The 11350-nt window shown below is 44.5% G+C and overlaps 1 protein-coding gene across 1 annotated transcript; it reads right to left on the bottom strand.

The window, feature by feature from the left end:
• Nucleotides 1-5307: 5307 nt before the first annotated feature.
• Nucleotides 5308-11060, bottom strand: RPS4X (ribosomal protein S4, X-linked). Its single transcript, XM_008576610.1, has 7 exons — nt 10989-11060; nt 9855-9932; nt 8902-9082; nt 8157-8254; nt 6674-6845; nt 6098-6255; nt 5308-5479 (listed from the first exon to the last, which is right to left on the bottom strand). The coding sequence occupies exons 1-7, from the start codon at nt 10989-10991 to the stop codon at nt 5378-5380; spliced, it is 792 nt and encodes a 263-aa protein (XP_008574832.1). The 5' UTR covers nt 10992-11060; the 3' UTR covers nt 5308-5377.
• Nucleotides 11061-11350: the final 290 nt, after the last annotated feature.

The following is an 11350-nucleotide window of genomic DNA, read 5'->3' on the forward strand; positions in this document are numbered from 1 at the left end:
GCGGTGCTCCCGCCGTGGGTTCGGATCCTATATAAGGATGGCCGGTTTGCTCACTGGCTGAGCGCGGTGCGGACAACACTAAGCCAAGGGTTGCGATCCCCTTACCGGTCACAAAAAAGGACAAACAGAAAAGGTGAGGTTGTCCAACTTTGTCCCCCTAAGCACAAGCAAAAACTGTGGACTTTTGTTTTTGTTTTCAGAAGTGAGTAAGGTGCGCTTAGGGAACAGTGAGGAAACCAGACGGAGGGGAGGGTTTGTAGGGGAACTGCAGGATGTATCTATCATTCATTCGTTCGTTTCTTCAGTACCCACAGTGTGCAAGTGAGTGGGCTAGGTGCTGGGGATAGAGCATTGAATAAGATTAGCTTTATGAGGGCCGGCCCGTGGCTCACTTGGGAGAGTGTGCTGCTGATAACACCAAGGCTGCGGGTTCCGATCCCTATATAGGGATGGCCGGTTACCTCACTTGGGAGAGTGTGGTGCTGACAACACCAAGTCAAGGGTTAAGATCCCCTTACCGGTCATCTTTAAGAAAAAAAAAAAAGATCAGCTTTATGGACCTCACAGTCTCCTGGGGGAAACAGACAATTAGACTATTTTAAGACCCTGTGGCGAATTCTCTGATGGGAACAACAGGGAAACGTGTGTGGGCCCCTAACCTTCCCAGAGGTTTCCCAGAGGAAGCAACATCTCAGCTAAGACCTGATGGGTGGGTGAGAGTCAGTCAGAAAAAAAGTTAGGGGAGGGAGACAGGCAGGGAGCAGAGTGGAAGAAAACTGTTCCTGGGAGAAAAAATAGTGTCCAAAGGATGTGAAGAGAGAAGGGAACAGGGTGAATTGGAGGGTCTAAGAGAAAACCAGGGACTACAGGAATGGAAGCACGATGGGTGGGAGGGGAGCAGGAATAAACGATGAGTTCTGTTTCAGACACGCTGAGTTTGAGTTGTTCTGGGACCATCTAAGAGGAGATATCCAGGTAGCAAGTGACTATGTGGGTCTGAGGTCCAAGAAAGAAGTGGTGGTGGTGAACAGAGACTTGGGAGTTGGGAAGTATTGTGTTGTCCTTCTATTGAGAAAATAGCTTAAGACCACATTGGGGAGGGCTTGCAAGTACAGCCCAAGGAGTTTGGATTTGTTTCTACAGGCAGTGTGTTTGAACAAGAGGTTTTAAAGGGAAAGTGACACAATTCAAGCTGAGCTCTAGGGATCAGGCAGCAGTGTGTAGAAGAGAGACTGGAGTGGAGGCAGATGAAATAGCACATGACAGAGGTGGCTGAGGGGATGGAGAAGGTGGGCCCACGTGAGGGGTACTGAGGCAGCACGCTCAGCGGGTCCAGGGCAGCCTGTGGAGTCTTGTAGCATGATACCTGGTGGTGCTGGAACTGGTTCATACCAGCTCCCGAGAGCCACCTGTTAAATTTTCAGGAATTTTCTGAGCCATTTGTTAAAAACAGACATTATTAAAAACCAAAAATTATATAAAAAATATTTTAAAAAAAATTTAATTTTAATATATAAATTTACAATGAAGTAAATTATATTAAGTACAAAGGTAATAAACACCAAAAACTCGTCGCTTCCTAATTATTTTACTACATTTTACTCTTTTCTATGCTCTTGAGGTTGTTTATGCCTTTTGTATCTGCATGGTGGAAATGCTATATAATGACGTGCTAAGGAGCATCTCTTCCCAAATGAATGTTTAGCTTGAAATCGGCCACAGAAATTGGCAAACACTACAAATCAGGACTTGATTAATTGTTTTGTTGATTGTCTAGTACCCTCATATTTTGAAGGCAGAGCTACCAGGATTTTTTCTTTCTTTTTTTTTTTTTTAAAGATGACCGGTAAGGGGATCTCAACCCTTGGCTTGGTGTTGTCAGCACCACGCTCAGCCAGTGAGCAAACCGGCCATCCCTATATAGGATCCGAACCCACGGCCTTGGTGTTATCAGCACCAGACTCTACCGAGTGAGCCACAGGCCGGCCCTGCTACCAGGATTTTCTGATAAAATTACATACGGAGTGTGAGAAAAGGAGATGAATCAAGGATGTGTCCAAAACTTTTGGCCTAAGTGGTAAAATGGAATTTGCCATGACATGAGATGGAGATGACTGTGGACAGACTGTTTGGTGTGGGCAGGGGACAGGGGACAGGAAGGTGGATATCATTCTTTCTGTATCTGGTTTAGCAAAAAGAATGCAGGATTTGGATATCAAAAAATCAGAATGAGGCTGGCTGGTTAGTTCAGTTGGTTAGTGTAGAGGATTCATAAAACAAATGTACTTCACAGGGCCTGGTTTTCCAAAGCCTTGCAGTTTCAAATATTGACCTTGCAAAGGGCAGGAAATTTTCCCCAGGCTATTGAGTCTCTGTTGCAAGATAAGAATTGTAACAGCAAGGTTGCTGGCTCAAAGACAGACAGGTTACTAATTGATATGTAAAGTTACAGTTACTAAAAAGCTGCTAGAGGGAAAAGGAATGTTTGCTAGATGAAGTCTTTGTTGCAAACTGCATTACAGAAGGTCACCTTGCTTGACTTACTGAATGTTACCAGCTTCTATTTTTAAACTTGTTAAACTGTACTTAGCAAAACCCCACCTATGTCTCTTCCTGTAACTTCTTGGTCTGCGGAATAAATGCAGGAAGAGAACCCCAATTCGTGGTTAATTTTCCAAATGGAAGAAGTGCCTCGTGCTTGAGGAGGTTCTGGGATATTAACCCCTTTCTGGGGCTTCTCACTGCTGAAAAGAGATGGGCTTTGAGTAATCTTTGCTGGCTCCATCACTCAGGGGAAAAGAGGTGACAAATCTGTGGGAGGCAAAGCAACAGTTAGAGGTCAGGGGTTTGGATCCCCGTCCAGGCCAGCTGCCAAAAATAAAAATGGCTCTGTAAACTATACAGTACTACATAAGACCTAGCTGTTTGTATTCTTATTCTTTTTCAAAGCTGTGCTGTGATGTGCTGCTCTCTGACTGGGGTGTGAGGCCCAGTCTGCTGGAGGCACAGGAATATAAACCAAACCCAATTAAGTTCTGCTTGCTTCAGTCTGTTTTATCTCAGGACCATTTGTCTGCCTCCCTCCTGAGTTGATCTCTAAGGTTCCCTCCAGCTCTTGGAAGCCTTAAAAAGCCTTACTAGCCATCTTATTTAGAAACTTGTAGTTCTGATGATACAGACCTGGTGTTAGAATGGAAATCTTTTCCACGTTGAGGCTAGTTGCTAATAAAAAAAATTCCTGTGCTAGCTTAACAAATAAATAAAAAACCAAAACAACTTAAAATTGTTGTTAAAAAGAAGTCTGATGATGAGAGGAGGCTGCAGCCAAACATACCAATTCTCCATTTGTGCGAGATGGCTCACCAATTAGTATCTAGGAAACCACTGCATTTGTGGAAAGAACCGACTTTGAGGCTTCTTCTTTTCCACATTTGCTTTGGTCCTGTAGCTAAAATTCAAATCATTTCTATCATCTGCTGAGCTGAGACTTACAAAAAACCCAGACAGAAGCAAAATATAGCCAAGGGTGTGCTGAACAGGGTAGCAGCAAGAGCCCCCAGCATTCAGGAACACTGTGCCCTGGTTACTGGCTGGAGCCCCACCCCCTGGCTTTTCATAGTTTTACCTGCCTGTTTCTCAAGGGCACCATGAGATTACTTCTGACCAGGCCCCTCACCAGAACTGGCTACCTGGATGAGCGCCACTCTTGGTAAACAAGATGTCTAGCCAAGCCCACTTTCACCTCCCTCTCATCCTGGATTTGGCTGGACCCAGTTCCTGAAGAAATTCCTTCTCCTGCTTAGGCAGAGGTCCTGAGGCCCCAGCCAGTCATTCTTGGAATCTGCAATGCCTAAGGCAGAGAAGCCCAGTGGGGCCACATCTGGGCTCCGGAGGCCCCAAGGCATGCTACCTTCTTTAGCTGATTAGTTTTGAAGTTGCTCAGTTCTCAGGCAAGACCAAATACTCTGGTCTTGCCTCCAAGCCAGGGGTGGAGGAACTGCCCCAAGCCAGTGCCTCAGCAGGCCTCTCCACTGTGGCTGGACCACAGGCCGGTACACCAGGGGTGAGCATTTAACATGCCCAGCTAGACATGCAAAGTGATTTCACGTTTATCGTGCCTCAGATGGAGAAGGATGTCTTAAACAGAACTGGTTTTCTCTGCAATCTGTGATGGTAGGACGATTAAGCTTGAGTGATTTGTAGCAAGTTAAATTCAAGGTGTTACATGAAGGTGACGGTGAGATATAGCAACATCTATAGGGCAATGGCTCTTAACACAGGGCAATGTTGTTTCCCAAGGGGCATTTGGCAATGTCTGGAGTAATTTCTGGTTATCCCAACTGGGTGGGTAGTGCTAAAACATCTATTGGGTAGAGACCAAGAATATTGTTAAAACATCCACAATGCAGGGCCAGCCCGTGGCTCACTTGGTAGAGTGCGGTGCTGATAACACCAAGGCCACGGGTTCGGATCCTATATAGGGATGGCCGGTTTGCTCACTAGCTGAGCGTGGTGCTGACACCACCAAGCCAAGGGTTGAGATCCCCTTACCGGTCATCTTTATTTAAAAAAAAAAAAAAAAAAAAATTCACAATGCACAGAACAGCTGCGTACAAATTATCTAGCCCCATATGTCAATAGTGTCAAGGCTGAAAAGCCCTGCTAAAGGAAGGTTGGTTGTTTTTAGCAGGAAGACATGCTTTCTAAAAGGAATGAGAGCTGGCTGAGGTTGAAATCACAAGGCAAGATAATTGATACTCTTGGAAGAGACAGGACGACTTGGATTGAGAAACAGATACAAGAGCAGGCCCCATAGAGCAGGGGCACCTCTTCCTGAGGCTGGCAGGCAAACCTGACATGGCCCTACACATTTGGGGAAGCAGGAAGCTGATTTTCTACATGATGGTTTCAGTTTTGCAAAGTCCTCTGAGGAATGGAGTTGAGGACTGCAGCGGAGGCTGGAGAATAAGAATACTAAGTCCAAGTAAGTGCACTGCTTTGCAATACCAAGAGCCCATACATTTATAATGACTCTTATCTGTAGCTTGAGATTTCACCCTGCATTCGGCAAGCTGGGCACAGGAGTAGGAAAAACAGATGAAACAGGCTTGTGGATGATGGACTAGTGCAATAAAGCCTGGAGAAAAAAAATAAGGGCACCAACTTTTTAAAAAGCCAAGAGAAATTAACAGGACAGAGGGATGCCACTGGGTAGACAGCCTGCCTGAGAACGCACTTTTCATGTTATAAAGTAAAATAACAGGAAAACTGTAAATTAATAACAAAAAAATCCACACAAAACTAAGAAGCAATTAATCATGATGTATTATCTTTAATTAGTACACAGACATTTCTAACATGTCACCCAGAGACCATTTCACCCACTGCTCTGTTTGGCTGCCAGTCTTTTATCTCTCTCTTCGGCAATGGTGAGGCGAATACCTTTTCCTCGGGGAAGAGAAATCCATGGTTTGTTGCCCTGGAGGAGGAAACAAGGAGAATTAAAACCTGCTACACATCATCTCCATTAGTAGCTTGGCACAGGATACATGTGTCGTCTCTTAATGGAACTGAAGCAGTTCAAACTGAAGTGTCTGTGAAAGCAACTGGCCATCAGCTAGGGAGCCAAAAGATACCCAGATGCTGGTTTACTCAAAGTTCCCACTGCTTGGGCTGCTAGGGCCTTTCTATTAAACTCACTGCCTCCATATGTAGAAGTGGACAACACCCTTCATAGTTAATGTCTCAGAGAAGTTTACTTTGCGTAACAGGCACTCAATATTTATTGAAGTGAATAAAATTTAGTGCCTAATGCTGATCATTAATTTCCAAGAAAACACAGCCACAAATAATGTAAAAACCAAACTGTAAGGTATGTTCATTCCATTACTGACACTCTTCAACCAAGGTGATCAGGTTCCCCATTGACTCTGACACTGAAAAAGCACAGGTTTGACTCAGCCCAGCTCTGTGTGGGCCCTTTCTCAGGTTTTGCACTAGGTTCAGCAGAGCCAGCCAGAAGCCCAGGTGCTGCAATCCCAGCAGTACCTGTACTTACACATCTCCCTGGACTAGAGAGAAGGGAAGCCTGACTTACTTTGCCAATAACAAAAATGTTGGAGAGCCGGGTGGCAAAGCTGTTGCCATTGGCATCTTTCACATGAACCACATCGAAAGAGCCAGGATGTCTCTCTCTGTTGGTAATCACACCAATTCTTCCCAGGTTAGCACCCCCGGTCACCATACACAGGTTACCTAGGCAAGAAGAAACCACCTGCTTCAAGCAAGGCACCATGCAAACTCACATTAACCCAACATAACAAATGACAAGCTGCTCAGAGGCAGGTCTAAAAGTTTGTTTGTCCTTTACCCCATTTTAATGTACTCCTATGGATCTGCTGTTGAAGATAATACTCTCAGGGCCCTCTTAAGAATGTGTTTTATACCAGACCTCTTATCAGCCACCCAGAATATTCTGAGTATTTGGGTCTCTGGAAGTAAAGATACTATAAACCTGGGGGTTGGAACGGATGACTCAAAAAAATACCTGTAACTCAGGCCCTGTGTGATTCACAATGCTCATTTAGATTAATTAAAAAAATTAATTAAGGGCACTGAAAATCTCTTACACCTGAGCTTAAAAGAGGATGTTCAGGTAGCAGAGGATGCTTACCAGTGTCAAACTTGATGAAATCTGTGATCTTGCCAGTCTCCAAATCAATCTGAATGGTGTCATTCACTTTGATGAGGGGATCAGGGTAGCGGATGGTACGAGCATCATGGGTCACCAGGTGAGGGATTCCTTTTGTGCCCACAAATATCTTTCTCACTTTGCACAACTTGTACTAGAAACACACAAGGGCTAGCCACATTTACTCCACCTCACATGCAACATGTTCCATAGTGTAAATGAAAAAATTCTTTCTAAGTCACTGGCTTGAAAACGCATTAGCAGCTAAAGGCAATTAACCCTACCCAGGACCCATGGGTTTCCTGAATTGCAGCTGGATAATTGTGGCCCTGACTTTTCTTTACACTTTCCAGAAATGTATGTTGCACATAGCCTTCTCTAGGCTAGCCTTCCTAACATTTATTTTCCCATCACTGCATAACCTCCATGTTAAAGTCCAAGGCACTGAAGGGCCCCACAACTTCCCTGACACTAAAACTTCTGCTAGTCCCATCACCACCACCATTGTCCTCCTCTTCCAATATAGATCCCACTGTTTCCCAGGCTCTTTTAAGCCTCACGGTCCTTGGAATTCCTCCCTCCAACACACCCAGACCTCTAACACTCAAATCTTATGTTAATGGCTTCCCTTTGTCTCACAATTAGCAATTGTATTACCAGTTCATCTAATCAACAAATATTTCAAAAAGCATTTCAATTTTGGCTTTTCACTGATATCCTTAAAGTAAATTAAATCACCACAAATGCCATTGGACATGCCCTCCAGCCTGCTGATAAAAAGGCAGTACAGGAAGAAATTGGGAGCTGTACCATCCAATTAAATTAACCTTTATTTACAGCTGATAATTCAAGCCCTAAACTTTTGTGTAAAAACATCAAAACAAACTGAATAAAAAAAAAATTACAGTCTTTGATTATCTCAAACTAGTGCCTCAAGGATTATTAGTCTCCTCCATCAATACCTCCCCCTCCCCAAGTAAAGCCAGATCCACAAATAGGGACACAGGAAATGGTCAATATGACAGGACTAGACTGGTTAGATTGGTTTTCTGGTCCCTTATCCTTAAAGGACCCATACTTGGTACTCATAAAAAAGTTCTTAGAAATCATTCTCCTTGCCTCTAAATGAGACAACCAGGAAGCCATTGTTCACTGGAATTCATTTCTGCCACAAAAAAGAAAATCTCTTAAGCAAGCTAACTTCAAACAGGGGTCAATTATTAGATATACAGCAACAATCACTCTTCAGCTAGTAGCAAGACTTTTAGTAACATGACACAAAATTGCACATAAAACAGAATCTCATTAAATTGTTAGCTGATTATTTCCAGGTATGAGATTATATGTAATCTTTATCTATCTACCTGATCGCAGTGGATTAGCACACGTAATTAATGCAGGCTCTAACTTAGAACCCAGTAATTTTACTGAGTGAAGGAAGAGCCAGCTTACTTGGAATACTCACCTTGGCCTCCTCAGGTGTAATACGATGCACAGCAAAACGACCCTTGGTGTCATAGATCAGACGGAAATTCTCTCCAGTCTTATCAATGCTGATGACATCTGATATCAAACAGTAACTAAGGTTACTACATACTGCGACCCCCCACGACCCCGTGCTGAGCAAAGACCACAACTATAAGAAAAAACCCAACCTGTGTGCCTCCCAACAAGGACTCTGAAGATTAATGAGGATGGCTAGCTAATCTTTAATGTTTCAAAACCCTGTTTTCATGACTCCATGTAAAATTTAGAATGAATTGAAATTTGGTTTTGAGAAGCTATTCAGGATTAGTTGCAGCCCCACGGTACCTTAAGTAAAAAACTGAGGGGAAGGCCATGCTTTATTTCCGAGACTTGGCAGGAATAGTTTGTGCTTCCAGGTTAGACTACAAAGGTTAGAGCTATGATCAAGATATGATCTGGTTACCATATTGGCTTCCCATTAATAAGTGCCTCCAGTGTACTTAAAACTTTCATGATATACCCAAATGTCTACTGCCTCAGAGCTAACTCGAGAAAGAACACAGCCCAAACCTCTCTGTACACTCTACTTTTACATAGGCTTCCTGGCAGCTCTCCAAATTCCTAGACTTACCATCACAGGAAACCAAAAAAGCCCACCATTGTTCAACACAACTGCCATTTGAGAGAGGGAGATAAAAACAATCAAAGAGAGCCTCCACCAAGTGCTACAACTAACCACTTACCCATAAAACCAGCAGGGTAGGTTATATCAGTTCGGACCTTGCCGTCAATCTTAATGAACCGCTGCATACAAATCTTCTTTACTTCATCTCCTGTCAGGGCATACTTAAGTCTGTTCCTTAGGAAAATGATGAGAGGGAGACATTCTCTCAGCTTGTGGGGACCGGTGGATGGACGAGGAGCCTGTAAATTAAAAATAATTTTTTCAGAAAAACCAACTGTTGAGATTCACTCAAGCATTCAAACCTCCCTCCCCCCAGCCCTGAGATCCATTAACTAAACACCAAGACTGTCCATCACACCCCCATGTCAGTATTTATACAGATGTTCAAAGCTTACAAAACTATTTCAGACCTCAAGGTTTTACAGCACTTTCCTTTTCAAAGGACCAGGCTCATCAAGAACCAATATTTTAGGGCCGGCCCGGTGGCACACTGCTACAGTGCGCTGCTTGGGAGTGCGGTGGCGCTCCCGCCGAGGGTTCGGATCCCACATACAGACCGGTTCCCGCTCACTGGCTGAGCGAGGTGCGGGCCCAACACCGAGGGTTGCGATCCCGTTGCCGGTCCCGGTCCGGTACGGGCGCGACACTGAGGGTTGCAATCCGTTGCCAGACACGAAAAAGACAAAAAAAAAAAAAAGAAGAACCAATATTTTAAAAACAAACAAAAAACCCTAATATTTGAGTCCTGAGTCCATGTAAGTGTACTATGTGTTAGTGGAATCAATGAGGTGTAAAAATATTAAGTAAAAGTGAGGTGGGATGCAGGTAGATAGCACAGGGTCTTTAAAAGCAAAGGAAGCCAAGAATAGATTCTTTTCCCCTAGTCAGCCCCCAAATGACTTGCTGGAGTGAATCAGGAACACCAGACACACAAATGAACAGTATAAAATGTATCCCTTAAGATCGTATGTATCTTACATTGTAAGTATGTAACATTTTAATGATACTTACAAACACGCCAGTCAGTTTATCCAGCATCCAATGCTTTGGAGCTGCTACCCTCTTCAGATGTTTCTTGGGACCGCGAGCCTGAAGAAAAGTTTTAGATTGCCATGCTGTTAAATGATTTCAGGTTTCTTCAAGAACTGTTTACAAAACCTAGAGTGTAACTCCTTGAAAGAACTGACTCTCTTGGGGCCGGCTTGTGGCTCACTCGGGAGAGTTTGGTGCTGATAACACCAAGGCCACGGGTTCGGATCCCATATAGGAATAGCCGGTTTGCTCACTGGGTGAGCGTGGTGCTGACCCACAAAGTCAAGGGTTAAGATCCCCTTACCGGTCATCTTTTATTAAAAAAAAAAAAAAAGAACTGATTTTCTCCTCTTTGGCAAAATGTGGACTATGTTAAAAAGCACGGGGCTCTGATAAAACGCAGAGAAGCAAACACATTCACAGTATTTAGCAAATACTATAAGCTCCACAAACTGCAACCAGCCTTCTCACTGTACAAAGAACATTTATTACTATCTTTCAGTACCGTGCTAAGTATGGTCACGTTAAAGGTTAAAAGTGTGCCGGCTTACAGAGGTTAGATTCCTTCTAGCACACCATGCTGGTGAAATAGCCAGCGGGGCACACAGCCAGACAGCTACGGAAATGATCCAGAACCCCACATGTATCTGTTAATGAAATAGTTTTCGCAATGTAACAGGTTTTGACGTGTCTGGCACAAGATTAATCTGACTCCAGCACAAGCACATGTGTCGCTTCCTCTTACGCTAAAGCCAAAATCTGACACCAATTTTCATTTCAAAAAGCCGAAGGAAGCCCTTTTAACGCTGTACACGAATGCTTACCAGCCACAACACGCAAAGTCAGGCCGTGCCGAAAAGACAATTAAGAAGGAAACCCTTCTCCGCTAGGCGGACCAGCGCCCACACCATTGTTCAACACTTGGCACTGTGTCCGGCACTTGGTAAACCCTTGTTGAATGAATAAATTGAATCAGCATCCCACTCGATGTGCCTCCCAAGTCCAACTATACTACCTGTTAGAGCATCCAGCCTGTGCCTGAATTCCTCCCACCATGGGATCAGGCTCGATGGAGGCGGATGGAGGATGGAGCTCGCAAAGCAGCCGCCTTACCATGGCTGCGCTAGCACGGAAAGAGGACCGCCTTCTTCCGGTGCACGGAGAAATAAGGATCGGACTTTGCGCGCGCCGACGCCTCTTGTCGATCCGCCGCCTTTGTCGCTCCGCCCAGCGCAGCCTTCTGCTGGCGCGCTGGGGCTCTATCTTGCCACCTGCTGGTGGGAGGTCAGAGGGCTCGAGCCGGGGAGCCGCCGCCGGGGAATTTCCTCTCTCCTCCTTTTCCCTGCTCGCATATTTGCTCAGAGCCTATTTCTGTGCTTAGGTGCTGGGAATACAGAGATGAACTAGACAAGATCCCTGCCTTCAAGGAGAGTGCAAAGTGAGGCTACGTTATGTCCCACGTACAGATGATTATA

Source organism: Galeopterus variegatus, unplaced genomic scaffold (genome assembly GCF_000696425.1).
Source record: "Galeopterus variegatus unplaced genomic scaffold, G_variegatus-3.0.2 Scaffold1372, whole genome shotgun sequence".
Taxonomy (NCBI): Eukaryota; Metazoa; Chordata; class Mammalia; order Dermoptera; family Cynocephalidae; genus Galeopterus; species Galeopterus variegatus.